This window comes from Lissotriton helveticus, chromosome 3_1 (assembly GCF_964261635.1).
Source record: "Lissotriton helveticus chromosome 3_1, aLisHel1.1, whole genome shotgun sequence".
Classification (NCBI taxonomy): domain Eukaryota; kingdom Metazoa; phylum Chordata; class Amphibia; order Caudata; family Salamandridae; genus Lissotriton; species Lissotriton helveticus.
In genome coordinates this window covers 63,503,268-63,527,745 of record NC_136061.1, presented here as the reverse complement: position 1 = coordinate 63,527,745, position 24,478 = coordinate 63,503,268, and the positions used below count along the sequence as shown (strand labels likewise).

General features: G+C 45.3%; 1 protein-coding gene across 1 annotated transcript in view; it reads left to right on the top strand.

Annotated features, from left to right (window-relative positions):
• CNOT9 (CCR4-NOT transcription complex subunit 9) overlaps positions 1–24,478 on the top strand; it is a 157,313-nt gene that overhangs the window by 80,523 nt on the left and 52,312 nt on the right. Inside the window, exon 4 of the mRNA XM_078679234.1 lies at positions 5,453–5,562. Within this exon, the coding sequence (XP_078535360.1) occupies positions 5,453–5,562 (110 nt within the window). The remainder of the gene's footprint in view (positions 1–5,452; positions 5,563–24,478) is intronic.

The window sequence follows — 24,478 nt, the reverse complement described above, 5'->3', positions numbered from 1 at the left end:
AAAAAGATTTCGACGCAAGGATGAAGGCCTTCACGATCCCTCACAAGACCAAGCCACCAGTGCTGGAGGCGGTCGAGGAGGAAGAAGAGGAGGTCGCCGAAGTCACCGAGCAAGACCGGGACGTCGAGGTGTTCGACGACCAGGAGGAGTACGAGAATCCCCACGAGAGCTACGGCTATGGGGAGGAAGATGAGGGCAGGACAGACACAGAGTCGGCGCCCTATGACCTTCAGGATGTGGATTACATCGATGTCGAGACCGACAGCCCGGAGGAGGTGGTCGACACCTACCCCTCGAGGCCCTCGCCGCCGGACGACATCGGGGCCTACAACGCGGTGATACAATCTGCCGCAGCAGCTTTCAAGCTCAAGCTCGACGAAGAGAAGCAGAAAGCAGACTTTCTTCTGGAAACATTGCTCCCAACACAAACGAGGAGCCAGTTCCTCCCGATGCTCGAGAGCGTCTTGGCTCAGGGGAAGGAAGCTTTCAGGGAGCCCGCAACATGCAAGGCAGTGACTCCCAGAACTGAGAAGAAGTACAAGCATGCCGCGAAGGACCCGGCCTACATTCAGGGCACGGTCTCCGCAGACTCCATTATCACGGCAACAGCAAGGAGGAGGGCTAACGTACCCACTACCTCGGGCCCGCCACTGGATAAAGAGAGCAAAAGGATGGATCTGGTGGGCAGAAGGATCGAACGGAATGCCGCGACCCACTGGCGCATGGCTAATTCCAACGCCCTGGTGAACAGACACATGTACCAAATCATGGAGGGACTGGGACAGTTGGTGAAGGACTTGCCCCAGGATGCCAAGCAGAAAGCCGAAAAGCTAATTGAAGAGGGGAAGAATGCTGCAAATTCTTGCCTTAAGACGGCTCTGGATGGGGCAGACACGGCCAGCAGGCTCATGATGATGGGCGTCACGGAAAGGAGACACGCCTGGCTCAGGATATCCGGTTTCAAACCGGAGGTGCAACACAGCATCCTGAACACCCCGTTCAACGGCAGTACGCTTTTCGGACAAACAGTTGATGAGCAACTCAGCCAACTTAAGAAGGATAACGAAACAGCAAGGTCCATGGGAGCATTGCAGTTCAGAGGGAACAAGAGGGGCACCCCGTCACGGAGGCCCGGCGGAAGAGGCGGAAACCAGCCAGGTACTTCACACCAGGCTTTCCAGCAAACGCACCAGGCAGACTCGCAGGGTCAGCAGGGCCATCAGAAACAGCCCTGGCAGTACCAACAAAGAGGCCAGTCCTTTCGAGGGAGAAATGGACGAGGACAAAATAGAAGAGGGGGCCAGCAGCCCACCTCCAAGTGACTTCGAAAAAATCCGTGTGCCCACCCACAAAAAAGATCCCAGGGGGCAGCACGTACAGATGGGTCAAGACAAACTAGACACCCACGACCACAGGACACCAGTGGGAGGGAGATTAAGATTCCACCTCCAGGAGTGGAGAGGAATCACATCAGACAAATGGATCCTCAACATTATCCAATTCGGATACTGCATAGAGTTGGAGGCGAGGCCAACAAGCAGAAAACCAAGAAGAAAGCCGCTAGCAAGCAAGCAGCTGCAGTGCCTTCAGGAAGAAGCAAAAGAACTCCTGCGGAAGCAGGCCATAGAAAGGGTACCATTCAAGGAAAGAAACACAGGAGTATACTCAACATACTTCCTGGTACCAAAAGTAGACGAGACAATGAGGCCCATTCTCGATTTACGGTTCGTGAACCGATTCATAAGAACGCAAAAATTCAAAATGACCTCCCTGCAAGAGGTGCTCCCACAGTTGCAGACCGGGGACTTCATGGTCACGATAGACCTCAAAGACGCATACCTGCACATCCCAATGAACAGGAAGCACAAGCACATGCTCAGGTTCACCGTGGGAGAAAGCCACTACCAGTTCACGACACTGGCCTTCGGTCTAAAATCGGCACCAAGAGTTTTCACAAAGTGCCTCGCAGCAGTCGCGGCGCACCTAAGAAGGCAGGGGATACATGTATACCCTTACCTGGACGACTGGCTGGTGAAAGCAAACTCATACCAGAAATGCAAGCTGCACGCACATACAGTGACCAGCACGCTCATAAACCTGGGGTTCTCCATCCATTGGAAGAAATCATCAATGGAGCCGGAACAAGTGAAGATCTTCCTGGGAGCACAGATCAACACCTTACAGGGCAAGGTGTTCCCCAGCGAGAAGAGGGCGAGGGCGCTGGTGAAGGAAACTCGCCTCTACCGGAAGGGACAAGCTCGGACAGTGAGGACGGCGAGCAAGATCATGGGGATGATGGCATCATGCATCCACCTGGTACCGAATGTACGACTCCACATGAGACCCATTCAAGAATGGCTACAGGAGCAATGGTCACAAGCTACAGGCAGTTGGGAGGATCTAGTGGTTGTAACGCACGCAGTGCAGAAGGAGATGACATGGTGGACCATGGAGAACATAGCAAGGGGAAAGCCTCTAACGCCCCCAACGCCAACAGTGACCATCACCACAGACGCATCCCTGAAGGGATGGGGCGCTCACATGGAGGAGCTCAAGGTGAGGGGACTGTGGACACCGACGGATGCCACAAAGCACATCAATTACTTAGAATTGAAGACAATTTTCCTTGCACTGAAGGCCTTTCAAACAAGACTGTACAAGCACAAGGTATTGATACAAACAGACAACACCAGAGAAAAAAAAAAAAAAAAAAACAAAGAAAAGACTACGAATCCGGACCCAACCACAAGACCGCGGAATAATGCACAGCATAGTGAATCCAGAAAGATCTTCAAGCTGCAAAACTACACCGACAGGTAAGAAAACTATTCGTTTTGTCTCCCTCAGTGATTGATATGTCAGAGACCACTTGCGAATCATAAACATTTAGACGTAGGTTATCATTTACCAATAGTGCACAGGAGTCTTGACTAGTGTTCGTATCGAGCCTGAGCAGGGTTGGAGTTGATGATAACCTGCTGCCTGGAGTAAGTTGTTGCACTGGGGCCATATCCACAATTATGCAGTTCTCATTGGGATCTGTGCCTGGGAGTCCTGCATAGGAAGCAGCAAGTAATGAGTCCACTGAGTTATCATGATTCAACAGAAGGGGGGGCAGGCTGGATGGGAGTGAAAAGCGCCTTTCTGTATTCTGAATAGCAGTCGCAACGACGTCAATGGTTTTCTGAAGCATTTTATCAATGGCGGTCAATGTTGGCCGCGGGGTAGTGGTGGTTAATGGGTGGGCCAGTTTAAGGGAATCTTTTGGCCTAGTTACTGCCGGTGTCTTTTTTCCCCATAATTAAACAGTTGTTATATAGGCAGTATGGTGTAATATGTCACTGACCCGACGTGTGTTCCACCGGTCGTCAAGAGGAACATCCAAAGGGGGGTGGCCCAGCCCGGCCTCCTCTGGCCTCTGACGGCCCCGCCCTTGTCCCGGGCTTCTCCCGGCCCGCGACTCGTGGGTGCGAGGGACTTTCCGTGCTTTATTGCGGCTCCGGGCGCTCCTGTGGCGTCACTCCCGCGCCTACAGTCACAGCCCGTGCGGCGTCCTCGATATGGCGGTGTGCCGTTTCCCTCACGGCGGTACAGGAGTGGGTGCTGGGGCGCTGATGCTAGCCCAAGGTTCGCTGGCCGATGCACGGTCTTATTCCTTTCAAATACTCGTTTCTGCCAGTACTACAAGTTATGTCTGCTCCTGAAGCACTAGAATTGATACGTACCCTTCATCTTAAGGGGAAAGTATGCTGAACTAATGTTATATGTAATCTTTATTCTCCTACATTTGGGTTCAGCAGCAGACGTTTAGCAAGAACCTCTTTCTATGCAGACAGGATTAGTAATGTGTAGAATTGTCCACACCAATATCTTGGTTTTTATTTTGTTTTTGTAGGCATGCCTTTGAATTCCTCATGTGTGTGGTGCTATAGAGCTACATTGCCTAAGGTAGTGTCATGCACATCAAATTGATGTGTTATAGCCTGAACTAGAGTTGTGTTCAACACAACGATGTGGTGGTGTAGCTTCCAACTGTTCTCATTCTTGTTTTGGTCAATTATGTTGCTACGGTTTGTTTGAAGTGTCAGACCGGAAGTATATTCTTATATGCGAAGAGATGGCCAGTCACTGCGATGGGCGAGTGGTATTTGTCACAATTGTGGGCAGCAGTGCCTCTGAAGGTTTTGGTGCTAGGACGAATGTTCTTGTTTGTCTTATTTTTATGGGTCCTCCGTCACCAACCCAGGCATCATTACGCTGTGTAGCAGAAGGACTATAAAGTATCACAGCTGTTTAAAAAAAAAAAAAAAAAACACGGAGAAGAGGCTGGGCTGGGCTGGCACAATAGATCAGTTGTGAGGCTTTTCAAAATGCAAACTGCGAATACATTTCCCAAAGCACATTGGATGCTTATTCCAAAGCTGAGAGCTGCGTAAGCGAAGAGTGCACCCCCCTTCACTAGGATGTTTGAAACATAGATTGGACTACAAAAGCAACGAATGAGGACCCAGAGTTCCTGCAGGGATGTTTAAAACCTGGATTGGAGAACAAAATCAGCCAATGAGAACCCAGAATTCTTGCAAAGATGAATAATCAACAGATCAAAAAGAGTAGATTTCTGGGCTTTATAGAAAACCTTATATTTAAGTCTGAATGTCTTGAAAGAGATTATTTCTGACTGGGAGCCAGTGAAGGTGAGTTATTGCTTGCCACCTGGTCAAATTTTCACAGGTGGCTTGCTTTCCATACTCTAAGTTATGATACCTCTGCATTTTAGCTACGCTAAGTAGGTTTCGGGTAATTCCAGATAGTGAATGTTACAATAAGCTGTAACTATTTGGCACCAAGGGATGGACTTTTCCCAGAATTCTTAATGAAAATTTGCTGAAAAGATTGCATTAACCTAAGCTTTAACAGAGCGGTCTTTTTCCAGCAAGTCTCCTAGGGATTTAACTTTAATTTCCGGGCATGGAGCACTCTCACAGGCAACAGTTTAACTTGCCAATGTTATTACGTACTACCAAACCTCAGTTTTGTTGGCATTTAGTTTGAGTGAAGTCTGCGACATTCATGTCTAGACTTCTTGCAAGCATTTAGTCAAGTTACCTAGATTTAGTTGCTTGGTGGTTGACACCCAATTAGGATACAGCCATGCATCCAAAGGATCTTGCAAGTGAGAATTCTGTAATTAGCATGGTTGTCTTTCCACTGGAATGGAGATGTTCTGTAGTGGGCTGCTAAACTACTCCGGTAATGGTCTTTTTTGATGCCTGTGGGCTTGCCTAGCTATCCACCACTTTTGTCCCTGTGCTTAGAATCAAAAAGAACAATTGCTGTAACTACCATAGTACTACTATGCCCTCCATGGGTTGTGATTTAAATGTCTTTTAATTTTCTTTTCACTCTTAGCACATTATTACATTGTCCTCATACTCCTGTCTTTTCCTTTTAGATCAGCGTTTCTTGCTGCCCACATCCCTCTTTTCTTGTATCCATTCTTGCACACCGTCAGTAAGACCCGGCCTTTCGAATACCTGCGGCTTACTAGCCTTGGAGTAATTGGTAAGTACGAACAGCAAATTACAAACCACCAGCAACTAAACTAACGGAAAAGTTGTGCCAAGGCATTATCTTACAGTAATTTACGGTGTATACTTTCGTGGAACAGCAGCTTTACTGACTGACCTAGGTAAATCAGTTTGCTCCCACAACAAGTATTCGCTCTAATTATTTTTCTTGTGTGGCACTGACTTGTTTATGTGCTCCTGTTTTTGATTGTGTGAGCAATTGAGTGATACAAAGACACACTTCTACTATTAAACCGAAAGGGAATCCAACACAATTCATTTAAAAATGGTTTAATAGGTTCATTTAACGCATGGTTTCCTACTAAATGGACTAAAGATACAGCTTTTCTAAACTGTTATGAAACAAAGCTCATTGCTTTATGCTCTAATCGTCTACACAGTATCCTTAATTCTCTGCAGTAGTAAAATTTATTTTGCCATCACATGCATTCTGATGTTCAGGTGTTCTGCTGTGCACCTCAGCAGTATATGGCTCAAACAGAAGATAAAATTGCCATCTAATTTACAATGTCGGACAATATGTCCACCAGAGAGAGAGTGATAGGAAGGTATGCCCATCAGAATAATTAGTCTAGAGAACAGAGTAATAAGAGATCCAGTGAGGTTCTGATCTGTTACCTTTGCCTCAAATTGTAAAGCGCTCTGATATCCTTCGGGATCAAGTTTGCGCTATATAAAACTTTATAAATAAATAAATACTGTTACTGCAGTATGTGTAAAGGCCCAGCACTCAGTCCATCTCTCAAATCCCTTATCTCCTTTCCTGTCTCCCCCTCCCCCATCCACATCAGCGTCCCATTCCTCTTTCTATTTCAGTGCATCTTTGTACCTCTCCCGCACTAACTCTTTCAGGCTCCCCATCACTGGCATCTATCTAATATCTTCTATTATTGTATAAGCACACGTTTTTAGGTCTCGTGCCTAGCGTTGCAGTGCACAGCATTGCTCGCGCAGTGAGAGACTTCATGTAGGGGCTTCTGAAAGCTGACCACATGCTCGTGCGTGTGGTTTTGTTATCGTTGCAGGCTATTGGGCGATGGGTGCGTCTTTCTAACAGACAACACGCAATTGGGCAAATGCGGACTCATGTCCCGCATTTGCCCCGCCTGCGGTCTATTGGTGTCTGTTACCCGCATGGCCGACATCTGTTTTGCATTATCATGGCCGATAATGCAAAACAGTTGTCTCGCTGTGGCGCGTGCGCACCACTTGCGTGCTTGTTCTGCTTACAAAGGCTGCACGACGTGCGCAGCCGGGACAGGGGCTTTGTTAATGGCGGCGCGTTTTTATTTTTTGCATCGCGCTTTCACTCAAACTGAAAGCGCGATGCAAAAAATAAACTCAGATCTGCTTTTACCTCCTGTTCGGCTTGTTTATAACCGCCCTGGCCTGTGTTTTTAGGTCCAGGTTGATACAGATATTGAAGCCAGCAGAGGAGGCCGGCCATCTATCTATCCCTCTCTGAAACATATACCTAACAAGCAAACATAAGGAAAACAGCTCAACTTGATTTGAGACCGACTTGTATGGGTTCCAGGCGCTTTAGGGTAGCATTTAAAAAAAAAAAAACCTGACCCTTTTACGCCACTGCTTTTTCACCTCCCAGAGAGTGGCTGAACTTAACAGCAGCAAAAAATAAACAAATGGCCGGTACTTTATGATAAGTATCGGCATAAGGTACCAACTCTCCTGACGGCCTCAGTGGTAGGCCGTCTGGGTACAATCCCAGCTCACAGCGCTCCGGTGCCTTATGATCCTGGTCCCAGAGCGCGCTCCTACGTCGGAGCGCCCTTCCCAGGTTTGTCGCCTCCTTTGTTTTGGCGCTTTCATCCTGGCTCCCTACATAAACAGGATGTCTCGGTTAGGTCGGTCTGATAGGGGCGAGGTGAGAGGCGCGCTCGCTTCAGCCGAGGCACGAGAAACGTGTGATCGTGTGCCAACCTGCTGCGTCACTTCCGCGGGCGGTTGGGTGGGTGCGTGGACCAGGTACGGGTGACTCACGTCGCCACAGAGATGCTCCAAGTCTGGTTTCTAAGCTCCAGACCTGCTCAGGTGTTCATTGGTTTATTTAAAACAAAAAACAGGTGTCTGTCCTCTTGACGTTTGGCAAAAACTGAAGGCCGGTCCCAATTGTGCAAAGAAAGTCTCGACACATGCAATGCATTAATGTATTTATTTAATCAATAACCAGGTAAAAAGTCTATCCTCTGTCTGAAATAGTTGTACTAAAAGGAGGCGTTCTGACAACAGTGTGTGACTCCAAAACCGTGTCTGCTCACCTTAGCTGCAGAGACGTTTTCAGGCTGGGGCAGAGTGGGCCCTGCCCTTCAGGGACCAGCTCTGTTCCTGCCTTGACTACCTTGAATAACTCTTCACATGTTGTTTAAAATACCGTTTTCCTTTAATGTATTTTTAACATGGGAGATGAATTGGAGTGTTTTTTTTTGCAGACATTTGACAGAAATTTTTGTTTTTTAACCCCATGCAGAATCCATATAAACATTTTCTTTTGGATCAAAACAGGATCTCACATATGAGAGATGGGGGGAGTGGGGGGGGGAGGGGTGGTGTGTGTCACAAAGCTTGTTTGCAAAAATGTTGTGAAATGCTGCTGAATTAAAATGTTGAAAACACACGGACTACCCCTGAATATTAGATGTAAATACATATAGAATCTGGACGAGTGTACCCATGCACTGGCAGTGACCTAAAGGAGGGCACGTAAGAGCTAAAATTGGATCATAAAGTCAAATCTGTTAGGAACAGGGCCCCACAAAATACGTTTGGCCCGGGGCCCCTGAAATCCTTAAGATGTGCCCGCTTAGCTGAGTTACAGGTGCACAGCTAACCGAAGGTTTCCCACGATGGTGTGCAATACAGACCGGGATTTCAAACAAATCTGTTTGAACCATTTAAAGAAATGCAAAGCCTTTATAACACCAAGCATTTGCAATACAATAGGTCTCGCATTTGCAAAAGTTTGAGCTATTGGCATTGTAAATGACAAACCTTTTATTTATGTGTTGGTTTTAAAGACCGAAATAAATGGCTTTGTCATTTACAATGCCAATAGCTTAAACTCTTGCAAATGTGAGACCTATTGCATTTGCAATGCAATAGGTCTCGTATTTACGCAAGTTTTAGCTATTGACATTGCAAATAACAATGACTTGTATTTTTGTTTTTAAAACCTAACTAAAAGGCATTGTGATTTACAATGCCAATAGCTTAAACTCGCGCAACTGTGAGACCTATTGCATTGCAAATGCTTGTTCTCCTAAGCATGTACTGGTAACTGTAACTAATGCAACAAAGTACTGAAACAATGTCCTATCATGTAAAGCGCTCCGATTCCTCCGGGTCTAGCCATCGCTATATAAAACTTTTCAAATAAATAGTTAGTCTTGCTCTCACTGGCTCACATTCACTTTCAATCACTTATTCCGGCAACATCAGTCACACACTCCCACATCATGTCATTCTCTCTCATCCCTGAAGCGTTTCCACTCTATATAGTTTATTCAACATCACTCAGTGTGGATGTTCCCAAAAAGAACATCGTATATTGTCTTCTGTATGGAAGTATTAATTTGACTTAGGATGACAAGTGAAGTCAAGGAGGTAGGAAGGAATGGAAAGGAGTGTAAAAGGCAGTGGTTCTGGCCAAAGTCCGAAAAGAAAAAGGAAGTTCTGGAAAGGAAGTGCAGCAAACAGAGGTGGGTTTTCCATGACAGTTGCCAGGATTGATGGATTAAGAATTCTCCAGTTGCTGCGTGATGCGCATTTCTGGACCTGGAGGAACAGCAGGAGGAAACTAGTTTCCCATGGACACAAATTGCTCTCAGAGGGTTAAGTGCTTGGCCTCCTGAGCATGACCCACTTGACTGTTTGGGACTAGACTCTGAGAGAGCCCTGGCTGGTGTGACCTGTTGCCTAGGATACTGACCCGAGGCCTGAGTACGGCGAAGGAGATCAGGACGCACCTTCCCAGGATTAAGAAATTCAGGCGAAGGTCATTGTTTTCCTTCTGGGGCTTGTGGCTTTGGAGCATCTATGTGAGGAATGCAACCAAATACCTGGGAGTGAGTATTTAACTACACCAAGTACCCAAAGTAACCAAGAGGCTGAGATTAACAATTTAGATCCTGTAGGTCCAGTCCCCAGGGACGGCCTAAGTGTAGGGAAGTTCTTCTCGTGGAATATTGCTGGGCTGGCCAGTAAGCTGATGTCCCAGGATTGGATTGTTTTTGTAAATGTTTTTGAAGTTTGTTTATTCCAGGAGACATGGGCATGTGATCCTATTTTTCACCATGGTTATTTGAATTTCTCAATCCCGGCAAGCAAAGGTGCTAGGGGTCGACCAATGGGTGGCCTCACTATCTGGGTGAAACAAAGTTCACAAATTAAAGTAAAAATGGTTGACCTGGGATGTAAAGATATCCTAATGCTAAGACTAGTTTCAGAAAAAGGGGGAGTGGTAGATATTTATAATATATATGCTAGGGGGACTAACACAGGAAGTTCTCCCACTCTAGAGGCCTTGTCCACTTTCCTAGACTTGCAGTCTCTGGGGAACAAAATTATAATAGCGGGTGACCTGAATAGGACTTTCGAGCCACTCGATAGTATGGATGATTCCGTGGGGCAGGATGAGGATACATATTGGGGTGTCCCGACTCTAACCTTGGCTCCCGTCAAGCGGTGGACTAAAGATATTTTGTTAATGAATGCCATTTGCTTGGAACATGGGTTGAGAGCTCTCAACGGAAGAACGAAAGGTGATAGGGAAGGGGTGTCAACCTTTGATAATGGTTTAAACCATAGTAGGATTGATTATGTCATTTGCAGCCTTAATCTATGGCAGTGGGTTAGGGACATGAAAGTCGAGGGTAGATTGGAAAGTGATCATAATCCCCTCTGTGTGACCCACAATTGGTGGTCAACTGGGTCTGGTGGTCAGCAATTGAACGAAGATTTAATGCCCATAATGACCAATGACATGCGTAGACTTAATTGGCCTAGTGTGTTGGCAAATGCAGATTCTATGGACTCTATAAGTACCGAGCTGGATGTTGCAATTGTTGCAATAGAATCTGAAAATTCCGTTAACCCAGGGTCTAGGGTAATAACGGATATACATAATAAATTCTTCACCCTCATAAGACCTCATTTCTTGAGAGCTTGTAAGCCTAACAGGAAACATCGACCCAAACCAGCTAGATGGTTTAACCAGCAGTGTAGGGTGGCGAGGCTAGCCCTAGGCAACGCTATTAGGAATAGGGACAGGGATGCCATTAGTAAGGCTAGGAAGCACTACAAGGCCAGCATATTGATAGCGAAAAAAATATGGGACGAAGAGTACTGGGCAGAACTGAAAGAAGCATCAGGGGGCAAGGACTCTAGGTTATTCTGGAGGTTATTAAAGTGGGGAGAGGCGGGACTCCGCACAAACCAGATAATGTTGCAGAGGGTGCTTGGGTAGAATACTTTAAACCCCAATATGCAGAGTCTAAGGAGGTTGGGTTTGCGAAAACTATTCCAGTAGTATTCGCAATGGGAAATGTATTCTCCCTTAAAGAATCAGAAGCTGCAATACGTGCCCCCCAAGGGGGAAGGGCCCCAGGTCTCGACGGGATACCCTCTGATGTCTTTAAAAATGACATGGAACGGTGGGCTAGATATGTTTCCCTTTTGGGAAACTCCATCGCCAAAGGAGCTGAAGTCCCGGAAGTATGGAGGGGGGCGATCATCATACCCATATACAAAAAAGGGGATAGGTCCCTTCCGGCAAATTATAGGCCGATAAGCTTGATTGCCACCATTCAAAAGGTGGTAGGAAGAATGGTGGTAAACAAGCTTATGGATTGGGTTGAGGAGAATAATGCATTGTCCCCTTACCAGGCAGGTTTTAGGCGGGCCACAAGTACGGTAGACCAGGTGTTTCGGTTTGCTTTACTTCAATGGGGAACGGTGGTGTTGGGCGAGGGCAGCCTGTATGTCGCCTTTGTCGACTTGCGGGCTGCCTTCGACCTTGTCCCAAGGGGGAAGCTTTGGGCAGTCCTGAGTGATATTGGCCTTCCGGCCGAGTTGCTAACCATGATCATGAGGTTGCACGAGGCCAATTTTGCAAGGGTTCAATGGGGCACAAACGGAGAATCTTCCACCGATTTCCCCGTTCAACGTGGTGTCCGACAGGGATGTGCGATGGCACCCTTGCTTTTTTCGTTATTTATTAACGGAATTGTGGCTCGGATGTTGGATGTCTGTGTGGATGCACCCTCGTTGGCGGGCCTCAGGGTTCCGATCCTGATGTTCGCCGACGACACATTGATCTTGTCCAAAACACCGGGAGGCCTGCAGCGTGCCCTCCATATCTTTGACCGCTTTTGCGGAGAACATGGCTTGGAAGTGAATGTGGGCAAGACCAAGCTGATGGTTTTCTCGCCCAAGCGTAGAGCAAGCCCAAAAATACTCCTGAATAATAGTGAGTTAGAGGTAGTTAGTGTATTCACCTACCTTGGGGTTCAGATCTCTAAAGATTTAAAGTGGTCTCAACATATAGAAAAGGCGGCCCTGAAACATCAACAGATCGCGGGAGCATTAAGGGTGGAACATAAAAAATCAAAATCAAAACCTATTAAACCAGTCTTGGCTGTTTATGATGCTAAGGCCATAGGGTCTGCCCTATATGGGGCGGAACTATGGGGCTTCGACAAGGTCTTCTCTTTGCAGCTATCAGAGAATAGGTTTATTCGGGGTATAACGGGACTTCCCCAGAGCACCCCACTAATCCCGCTTGGTCTTGACCTAGGGAGAAGATCGGTTAGTGACCGGGTAAGATTGCGCCCTATCCTTTATTGGCGTCACCTCTGGACGACCCCAGAGATACGGCACTATGCTGAGGGGTTCCTAGCAGTAATAAGAGCTGATGTTTTCCATAAAATAGCTTGGCTCAAACACCTCAGGGCTGCTTTAGGTGACCTTGGCCTTTCCAATCTATGGAACAATCCCTTGGGGGAAGTTTTTCCCAGCAAAAAAAACATCAAAAGTCTATATTGGGGCAGGATTGATGCCAGACTCTGGAGCAGAACGAGATCTGATACGATGGGGGGGCGTTTTCTGGAATTTAAACAGTGTCCATTGTTAGAACTTTACTGGGACACAATCACCGTCCCAGGAGACAGGAAACTAATGTTTCAGTTGAGATCTGGTTCCCTCCCTCTGAGGTCTCTGACGGGCAGGTGGAGGAGTGTGACCACCTCAAGCTGCCCGGTGTGTGGAGTAGCCAAGGAAACCATAGGCCACTTCTTATTTCTCTGCAAGGCATATGCAATCCCACGAAGAGTATGGCTGGTACCCATCTTTAGGAATCTAGGGACACCTAGCGGAGTTGAGGCGCTAAGAATTATCTGTACCTCCACTGATTTGCCAATTGTTCTTCGAACAGCAAAATACTTGGGGTGGGCATGGACAATTAGACGGAGGGCTATCTTCTCTTAATGTAAATTGATCTTTTGTTTAAATGTGTATTTAATTGTAATTGTTTTTATCCCCTATTGCCAAAGCTGTCACAACGGTTTTTTATTATTGATTGTGTATAAGGATCAATTTTAAGCTTTGTTTCTTCTAAATGTATGTTGTGCTTTTATAAGTATTTTGCTCGAATAAAGCTTTGGTTTTCTTTTTGTGACCTCTGGGTGCCTTCAACGAGTTGCTGAGGTTACCACGGGTAGTATGCACCATTGGCAGGCAGCACTGCAGGTGCGCCCGTTGTGTCATGAACACGAAGGCTTCATTGGTACCTTGCAGTGAAGTTATCTAGCCTTGTAGCAACCTTCTTGGTTCAAGCATCCAACTTTCTACCTCGGTGCCAGATCCTGGATTTGTATTCTTTTCATCTGGTTTATAGCCATAAGAAGCAATTCATACACGCTGTAGGAGATTGACAGAACATGACTCATTAGTGAATTCACTTCGGTAGCAGTGCTGAGTATACATCTGTTTTACGTTCACATATCTTGTTCTGGATAGTTGATAATAGATATTTGAATGTATTGAGTGCTGGTGTGAGATTTGGAAGGAGTGTGTTTTGGTTATAGGGAGCTGTGGTAAAAGTTTAAATATGGGTGTGGGGGTAAAATTGCAGGATTGTTGGCCCTATGCCCTCTCTGAGGCCAATCAGGAGCATAGCCCTTTCCTCTGACACTGTAACTTCTCATGCCACAGTGTCCCACTGCCCAGACGTCCTCTGATCAACACCAGTGTATCACTTGCTTGTGTATATTTGAATCTGGTTCTTCCGGTCGGTTCTTAATGTAATCAGAAATAGGTTCTACATTTGTGGGGACAGTGTGTTCATAACCGTGGATGAGGGCAAGCTAGCGCTCAATACTACTTTAAATAGGAGTGATGAGATGGCTGATGGCCATTTGTTGGCAATTCAGAAGGAAATAGTCTTTCCTAGAAGTAGGTGTTGCCGGGAGCATGGAAAACTACAGTTAGAGGTCGTTCTCGCATGGACCTGGTGGCAAATCCCAGGAGGCCTAGGAAATCGTAGAACTGGCAAGAATAGGGAAGAATGTAGATTAGGGTAGAAAAAAACTAGGCCAGAAAAAAACTAGGCCAAACCAAGGGATCTTTTTGGAGCATTGGTAGGAAGTTTGGTGCCGGGAGAGATCGAAAGAAACAATTAAGGTAGAATGGGGCAGAACAGACAGAACCATAGGGCACTTAAAAAGAGGTCATCGGGAGCTCTGCTGGAGCATGGGCTAGAATAAGGGCATAGAGCGTAAACAGACGGGACAGAGGCAGAATGGACCAGTAGCACCAGGGAAGGACCCAGGTCTCAGACAAGGCTGAGGAGGAAACTGAGGGCAGTTCTGGAGGAGCTTGGGAAGGTGAGCAGGGGGATATAGCAGTGGCCGTTTTGGCGCACTAAGGAACACAAACCGAAATGGGGGCTCAGTAGCATGAGAGCATAACCTGGGGGCTGGGATCATTACGGTGAGCCGGTAGGGGCAGGGGATGAGTTGGGGACCTGAACCATTTATGTGATCCTGCGCATTTGTAAGTCCTGTTCAGACAATTCTATTGCATATTACAGCAGAGGGATATGTGAATGCCCCAAGTCATGGCAAACTCTCCTATTGAGATCGGAATCAGACCATCAGTTCAGCGCCGGCCCACCTTGCTTATCAGATAGTGTCTTGCCTAGTAGTACAATTTGGTACAAATATTAGCTACTCACTGGTTATTGGGGATAATTTAAATTGAATGGCAGAAAGTGACTAAGTCTCAGTCTATATGATTCTTTTAAAAAGAGTTGAGAAATGAAATCTCTAGCAGAATAGCATTCACCTCAGTCAAACCAGCATCTTGACTGGCCACTAATTTTCTGTCCCTTATAGATTCTCCTTTCTAAATTTGCCACACCATCCCCCGAGTTCACGGGGAGGCCTACAGTGAAGCATAGTTTCTCGCACAAAAGACTTGGTTAGCAAATGTGCAGAGTTCAAGCTCATGCTCACTGTATTTTTAAAATCACAGGGTGAGTGGAATATAAATGCCGATGCAGTGTTTAAAGCTAGTGGGACGACCTTTTCCCTGCTGAAAGGCATGACCATGTAACCACTGTATGCCCAGCTAATCTAAGCTAGAGTATCCATGCTTGATATGCTTCTGGCAACCATTGCTCTGTTTCCTCAGGAAAGATTAGATGTAAACTAATCCTTTTAAATACTTCTAGTTTTCTGCAACAAGAGTAAGAAATGAGTTTCTTTCGGACATCAAACTCTAAATAGGGTCTGATCAAGGACTGCAAGACCATCAGTGCAAATAAAAACCTTGATGGGTCTATTAGGAATTTTAGGGAGACAGCCCATGGACTTCAGCCGGGAGGGCACACAAAGACACTGAACAGCAGAGGTACAAGAAAACTGCTTTAAGCTGTGTTTACAATTTTACAGACTATTGCCCTTTAGGGTTCTGCTGGACCAGCCCTGGTTGAACTATGGAGAGGTAGATCAGCAAATAGACTGGCTTGTAACAAAGAGGTGAACAGTCTGCTGTGTCAAAGGCAGTGCAGAATTCCATAAATCAGGCAAATATATGCTGTCTGTTAATATCTGCTTCGATCATTTGTAAGCATGTTTCCCGCCCACCTTTTATTTACATTTTGTTTTTAACATAGTCAAATTATTGAGATTTAAATTGAAGTAAAAAATTGTCATTCTTATGCAAATACATGAAGTGTTGAGGCAGCTTTAATGCCTTTGTGTTCTTCTGCATTTTATGTTTGTGACACCGGAAAATATACTGTCTCGTGTATTGGTTTCAGAGTACTTTAAAACATTGAACTACATATTGACTTCCTGCCTGTTATGTCATCTGTGTTAAGTATGTTTCACTAATATTTGAATTTCCTCTTATTTTCAATCATTTGGTACTGAAACAAATTTGAGGGAATGACTGCCTTCTGCTCTAACCCCCAACCCACAATGCTTTAAGAAAATGGCGATTTTAATTACAAGGAAATAATAACCAGATGTTACTATTATAAAAAAAATAGCCAAATCCAAAGCAATATTGTGAGAAATTATTTTAAAAAGCACAATTTTCTTAAGTCACCAGGCTCTCCAGTTGCCGCCTATAGTTAATGGAATAAAAACGATTACAATGTGCCGATTAATCTCAAGAATAGATTTATACGGTTACATGATAAATGTCTCTAGTTCAGAATTATAGATATTAATATTGGTATTCCCTTAATTGATTTAATTTCATATAGAATGCTATGCCGTTTTTACCTAGCTAACCGCTTTTGTGGTAGTGTTTAGGAGTAATCTACAAGACCATTCTAATACACATCAATTAAGATCTCAAAATGATAAGTAGTGTTTGCACTACTGAATCGAACATACACAATTGAGTACTCTACATCTTTATTAACTTTCAATGTTTTCATTAAGATTGCTCTCCCTTAGCTTGTTCTGGAAATCATCATTCCTTGGACTTAATATATGAACAGTTTGATTCAACATTAGTATCACAAAGGCATGGCTTCTACATTGAGGTGGATGTGTAACTTTTACCATTGTTGCCTTGTGTAAGATGAACAGTACTCCTTTCTTTGCCAGCACCACCTTGATTTCAACAATCGGTTGGTATGCAGCAACTGAAAAGAGGTCCACTTGCAATACTTTATCTCTCTCAGAGCTATTACTGAAGCTCACAGTTTAAAATCACTTGATGCCTGTTGTATTGAACTACACTTTTTGCCACAGATAAGCATTTCCAACTACCCAAAATGAAGGCCAGTCTGCAGAAAATTATATCTGCAATAATGAATTCCAACTTAAATTTCCAGCATGCATATAAGCAACATTGCTGGAACATAGCGGAGCCTTTAACTGCATAAGTGGGCCTGTGGGAGTAATAGCTTCTCCAAGTGGATTGGAGCCTCTCTGCTTGAAAGTAGGAACACTGAATGCTGTGAAAATGAGAGAAACATGTGGTGCTGGCTAAACTGCATACATGACCATAACCTTGATTTCATACTCTTAGAACAGAAGTGTAATTTCCTACTCTGGGAAAAAGATTAGAGTGTTAAAAGGAGAGAGTGATGCCAGGGCTTCAGTGTATTCCACATCAACGCAAAATAGGTGATGGGAGAAATGCTTGGAATAAATCTAACCACCGGCAATTACTTGGGGTAGCCTTCCGACCCATCATTCTTTTGCCCACTATGCCACCTCAATTTGGAGATGCCAAATGCAAATCAGCCTGGACTCCGCTTCAATAGGAACAGTCTGACCCAAACTGCCAGGCACTCTCTGAACAGAAACACATTCAACCCAAGACTGGTCTTGCCCATATTGCGGTTCATCAATCGGCAAGTGGATAAACTTATTGCAGGCATTCCTCCCATCACCTTTTGTGCGTTTGATGCAAGTGTATTCACTTGACATCTTCGGGGGAAATCGAAATGATGGGGAAAAAAACTGCTACAAAGACCTGTAGTGCTCCACAAGAACTCTACATGGTATATCTGTAGTGCTAACCTACCCAAAAAGCAGCGGAATGCTGTACAGGTTATCCTATTTCGTATTTGTAATTTTTAATTGCTACTACTTTGTGTGCCTTAGCGCTTCTCCTGGCCCCTCACTTGCACGTTAAAAACTTACCTTAGCACCGCTGTTTTGCGGGCCCGGTTCTGGGGTGGTGAGGGAGCGCCATATTGGTGTAACTAGTGAAGCCTGACGCCGCCGTATTGGTGCGGGTCGTGGCGCCTGGTTCTCTTCACTTCCGCCGGCCTACTTAAGGCGGAACTTGCTCGGCGAATCCTCCTGGCAATAGGTGCCTTAAGGGTAGGCTGTGTATTCTGCGCTTAAGGACTGCGCGATTCTGCGCTAACGCGGTGATTTTAAGACTGCTTATATAGCGCTGTAATTTTTTTCCTTTCGTATTTGTAATTTTTAATTGCTACTACTTTGTGTGCCTTAGCGCTTCTCCTGGCCCCTCACTTGCACGTTAAAAACTTACCTTAGCACCGCTGTTTTGCGGGCCCGGTTCTGGGGTGGTGAGGGAGCGCCATATTGATGTAACTAGTGAAGCCTGACGCCACCATATTGGTGCGGGTCGTGGCGCCTGGTTCTCTTCACTTCCGCCGGCCTACTTAAGGCGGAGCTTGCTTGGCGAATCCTCCTGGCAATAGGTGCCTTAAGGGTAGGCTGTGTATTCTGCGCTTAAGGACTGCGCGATTCTGCGCTAACGCGGTGATTTTAAGACTGCTTATATAGCGCTGTAATTTTTTTCCTTTCGTATTTGTAATTTTTAATTGCTACTACTTTGTGTGCCTTAGCGCTTCTCCTGGCCCCTCACTTGCACGTTAAAAACTTACCTTAGCACCGCTGTTTTGCGGGCCCGGTTCTGGGGTGGTGAGGGAGCGCCATATTGGTGTAACTAGTGAAGCCTGACGCCGCCATATTGGTGCGGGTCGTGGCGCCTGGTTCTCTTCACTTCCGCCGGCCTACTTAAAGCTCCACTTGGTTCAACGCGCAGCGGGGACGCGCACGGTGGCGCCTTCCCTGCGCCTGAGTCGTGCCAGAGTCCTGCCCGTCTGCGCCCGTCAGCGTTCCGGCAAAGGACGGGGCAGGACGGCTGGCTGGCTCATTCTTTTGCCTGTTATCTTTCTTTTATTAGTTTTAGTAATGTTACTCTTATTCATCAGAGACTTTGTCCAATCTCCGCCCTCCGGTAGGTCGCTGCCATTCTGTTTTTCCGGCCCGTCGTGTCCTTAGAAAAGGCTGTGAGGTCTGTGGCTGGCGTGCTCCTATATATAGCAAACCAATATTGAGTCATCCTTTAGTTACTACCACCTGCCTACTTCTTAATACTCGTTCTTTAGGTTGCCATGCGCTAGATATATGGAATTTGCTCGACAATTCCGTTATATCCTGTCTTTTTCTCACTGAGACATGGCTGAGCGACACCTCGGCCCCTGACCTAGCTAACGCCATCCCACCTAATTATTCCATCATTAGGAGGGATAGAACATCTGGGCGCGGGGGCGGTGTAGCTATAATAGTTAACAACCAGCTGCACTGCACTACCTTCCCGGTAAATAATATCCAGGATACCGAGGCGCTCGGTTTCACTCTCCATTTGTCTCCCCATCAAGCATGCACCGGTATTCTGGCATATCGTACCCCTGGTCCATTAGGCTCTTTTTTGGATGATCTACAGGTAGCACTCTCAGTTCCATGTCTTAAATCTGAACATTGCCTACTCTTAGGCGACTTAAACATACACATGGATGAGGCTACAAACTCTGACACAATGAAACTTTTGGAGGTCACAGCAACATTAGGACTTACACCTTTTATTCATGATCCCACCCACAATAAGGGCCATATTTTGGACCAAGTTTTCTCCACCGTTCCGATTAACGTACTTGTTCCTCAACCGGTATTATGGTCGGATCATTTCTTAATCACTTTTAGCCTATCAAGTGTCTCTTCCGCTAGATCTAATCCCACTTCCTTTGCTAAACGTTTTTCCAGGCCTTTTCATTTGTTAACTAATGAGATGGTAGTTCAGGCCTTGGCACGTTCGCCTTGTACTTTATCAGGTAACGTGGAAATTGACCTAGCTCGTTACACGGAATGGCTCACAACCATATTGGCGGATCTCGTGCCTGAGAAAGCCTCTAAACCTGGAAATAAACGTTTTTCCGCTCCTTGGTTTACATCTCAGCTTAGAGAAGCTCGTCAAAACTGCAAGAGAGCAGAAAGAACCTGGAGGAAAGACTACAATCCTCTTGAGAAAGAAAAATTTAAAAACTTAATTAGATCCTATCACATGATGATCTGGAGTGGGAAAAAATCCTATTATGAACGTCGGATAGATGAATCTGATAATTCCTGTAAGGAAATTTTTAAAATTGTTAAGGATTTTACTTCGCCATCCCTAGGCATCTCCGCTCAGTCTCACTCAGAACCGTGGCTGAATGAACTGGCACATTACTTTGTTGACAAAATAACATCTATTCAAACTGCTCTTGCCACTCATTCCAAACAGCCTCAGGTTGCGGATCTTGATGTCCTCCCTTCTGCAAAACCCACCCTTAGGGAATTTCCGCAGCTAAGTCTTACTGCCTCATTAGACCATCTGACTGGTTTGAAATCAGGCTCCCCTCTAGATCCTTGCCCGGTCTCCTGCCTCAATAAAATAGCTCCGGTGTTAAATAGTCTCACTAATTCCATTCTTAATTCCTCACTGTCTTCTGGCATAGTCCCTCAGGCTTGGAAGAGTGCTCTCATTCTTCCACTAATAAAAAAACCAAATCTTGATCCCATCATACATGCCAACTATAGGCCTATTTCTCTCCTTCCCGCTCTGGCGAAGGTGGCGGAAAGACATGTGCACCGATCTATCTCTGACTTCATCGAGAATAACAACTTATTGCACATTACGCAATCTGGGTTTCGTGCGAATTACAGCACAGAGACCGCGTTACTTGAAGTCACCACCGCCATTAGAGAGGTCTTAGATTCTGGAGGGAAGGCCATGCTGGTTATGTTAGACTTGTCGGCGGCGTTCGACACCGTTCCCCATGATACCCTCCTAACTCCACTCTGGGATTGTGGACTTAGGGGGACGGTGTGCAACTGGCTCAAATCATTCTTAGCCAGCCGTCGACAAACGATCTTGGCGCCACCTCACTCCGCAGCTATGGCAACCCTGGAAGTGGGGGTCCCTCAGGGGTCCATTCTTAGTCCCCTGCTTTTTAACATCTTTATGGCCCCCCTTGCAGAGGTTGCGGAGTCGTTTGGCGCTCAGATCGTGTCTTACGCTGATGACACCCAGCTCTTGTTTACTTACAACAGGAACGAGGTGTTTGATGGGATCCGTATCAGAGGCTGCTTAGAAGCAGTTTTCGATTGGTTCAAAAGACGCGGCCTGAAATGCAACTCCGATAAATCGGAGCTGCTTTTTTTTGGGTGCGTCGCTGAGCCAGACTGGAAAAGTTGGTGGCCTCAGGATTTGTTTCCTCCTGCTAATGCCAGTACCAAGGCGAAAAACCTTGGTATCGTTGTTGACAATGAGTTGACTTTCGGACCTCAAATAGCCTGTCTTTCGGGGAAATGTTTTGGAATCCTGCGGATGCTCAGGAAATTTCTCCCTTTGATTTCTATGAACCATCGAAGGGTTATTGTCCAAGCACTTGTTGGGTCGCGTCTGGACTATGCAAACGCCCTCTATTTAGGTCTCCCTAAATATCTCGTAAGGAGACTCCAGGTCGTCCAAAATTCAGCTGCCAGGGCTATCTATGGACTCCCTAGACGTGCTAGTGCCTCTAATTTGCTGAGGGAATTGCACTGGCTCCCTATAGCCAAGAGGGTTCTCTTTAAAAGTCTGACGCTAACCTACAAGGCCCTTCATGATTCGAGTCCTGGGTACATTAGAAAGCGTCTTGCTCTTTACAAACCGAGCAGAGCTCTGCGATCTGCCTCCTTGTCTAAAATGGTCGTTCCACCCATCAAACGAACCAGACAAGGGGGGCGCTCTTTCCATTACCTGGCCCCGCGCGCTTGGAAAGAACTTCCTCTTGCTCTTAGACAGGCCTCCAGTCTGATGTCTTTTAGAAAGGCATTAAAAACCTGGCTTTTTACTAGTGAATTGTGATGTTCTTTATTTGCAGTTATGTTTCCTTTCCAATAAAGGTCCTCTTCGCCAAAGCGCCGGGACACTCCCACGGGAGTAGCCGTTGCGCTATAGAAGAACCCAATTAACATAACAATATGCCCACAATTAGTCTTTTACTATGCATAGACTTTCATCCCTTTGATATAAAAGGGGAGCATTTTAGCTACTCTTTGGCAGTGTCCTGAAAAATCTGGTTGGAGAAGCATATTGTATCCCTGCCACTCTTGCAAAGAAGCAGCTTCATCTTGGTTGTCTAATGCCTTTTCCTATGTATCCTGCTTACTGACATCAAACTTGTATGCAATATGGATTTTAATTCATACTTTGATGCCAAATGATCACTTATGGTTTACCCATAGTCTCTTCATGTTTACTATTGATTTAGCAGCACACGACGAAACCTGGATAAATATAATTGGTGTTATGGCTGCAGTATTATTGAGGAAAACCCATAGTGACAGATATGCATTTGCTCGGTCTGTGCATCTCAATTTGTGGAAAATAAAGTTCTTTGTACCTAGCATACCTTCCTGACCTTTTAATGTGGCCTTAACCATGTATTTATTTTTGGAAGTCTCTATAATTAGCGCTTTTGGCTGCTTGAAGTGCTTTCATACAAGTGAGGGAAAAGATGGGTTAGAGGTAGGAGGGAGAGCTGTTAGACCTTGTCATCCGTGGGAGTATGCAGGTGGTTTGTCTGAATAACCAGCCGCATCTGTGTATTGGCTTGTTCAGTCTGGAGCAGCCCATGTGTGCAATGGGTTAGTGAGACAGAGTGAGAGAACCTGAAGTTAAACTGTAGGCAGGATATTAGGAGGTGTAATGGAAATTCTAGTGATGGGGTGTCAGATGTGACCACAGGTGCAAAATGTCCCAGAATAAATTGACATTTGTTTTTCAGGATACTGTAGCAACCAGTGGTTTCCATATGAAACCCTTGTGTGGGCATTAACAATGTATGTGTCTGTTATTAATTTCCGAAACGTTATCAACTAGGGCTCCACTATGTGCCACAAGCTAGCACAGTCTTTAGATTTTTCTTTTCCCACTGCCTGGTTTGGCCATGAGGAAAAGAGCAAATATATGATGATCGAACAGAAGAGCCTCCCCATTCGCCCACTTCCCCCTACCCTCTTGTTTTTTTTTATAGATCCACGCGAAATTCAAATCTTTTTGTGGAGTTTGAAATTCTTACTGTCAGTCAGAGCTGATTGGAACATTTCTTTAAATTCCTTCCAAAGAATTGCCAGGAGTTGTGTTTTAATGCTTATGATGCTTTATGGCTAAAAGACACTTGGTACATCAATACTAAAACGTTGGGCTCCGCATGCCATGTCGTAAAGTAGGTGGTCAGTCTTTGAAATCTCCATGAAATTGGTCAATGCCATACAATTTATCTAGGAGGCAGCACTTTGCTCGAACAAATACTATAAGAACTTGAGCACCTGAACGTGCCAAAAAAGGAATGGGCATTTTGCTGCTAAAAGCATCACCTGAGAACCCAGAGAATATCTACTACGAAGCGCATGTGGAGAACACACACTTCAAATCAGTAGTCAGAAGAAACAAATGACACCTGAAAAGCAAAGGACCCAAGATATGCTGTATCAGAATTGATGCCTGCAAGCACTCTAGAAAAGGTCTCTAGTTTGACATTTATGACTTTGAGTTAAAAAAGATGATTATGATAATGTGGAAGATGTCACTTCGGATACCAAAAACAGTATGATGCCTTGCCAGCTAACAGATATGTCTGTTTTTTCAATGTGAAAAACCCTCCAGCATCGAAAACCAAAAACATGACTTTTTTCCTTTCCTAGCTCTCAGCAGGGTTCCACTGCCCGTGGATTTACTCAAGTCCGATATTCCACAGCTAATGACTTTGTCCTAAGAATGCTACATTGCACCCCAATCAATATGTAAATCAAGACCCCGGCCTGACTGAGGAACAATTGCATGTTGTAAAGTAGAATGAATTTATGAATGGAGTACTGAGCTGAATTCCCAAATGTAGAAATGAGTATTGTTAAGATCACAGCCACCTGACAACTTACAAATATCTCCAAATACATGCAGGCGTGTTGAATGTGCCAAATATCAGGCACTTTAAAGTCTTGGGTTCAAAGAACTACATTGAGATATTTTAAGATCTATTCATTCAGCGGAGGTGATATTTAAACCGGCCCCCATAATTTCTATTTCCTCTGCACCACCACCTGATTAATTGCCTTAACACTCCAAATTTGATTTTAGCTGGTCTATTCACGGGGATTAAAAGGATAGCTTTATCACATGCTGTAACACCCAAAATACTTCTACAACATTTTCCAGAACTCTTGGCTAAACTTTTTATCGCTTATATTATTAATGCCTCCCTCAAAGGAGCCAGCATCTTTAAATTGGCTATTATTGTGTTCCTGCTTCAAAAGCCAAATGTCGATTATTTTGACCTATTTTAAGGCTCCCTATAATAAGAACGATCTTGCTGAAGATAACTTGCAACCAAATACTGCTGCATCTAGAAGAAAACCACATTCTTGTTAGCAACCAATCTCGGTTTAGACACCTGTTTGGTAGAGGACCTAAATTGCTGGATGTAGTTAACCATCTCCAGGAAACTGCTGAAGGTGATGTAGGCTTTTTTTAGTTCTCGCCTAAGCTATCGCGTAAGCGATGCTTTGGCG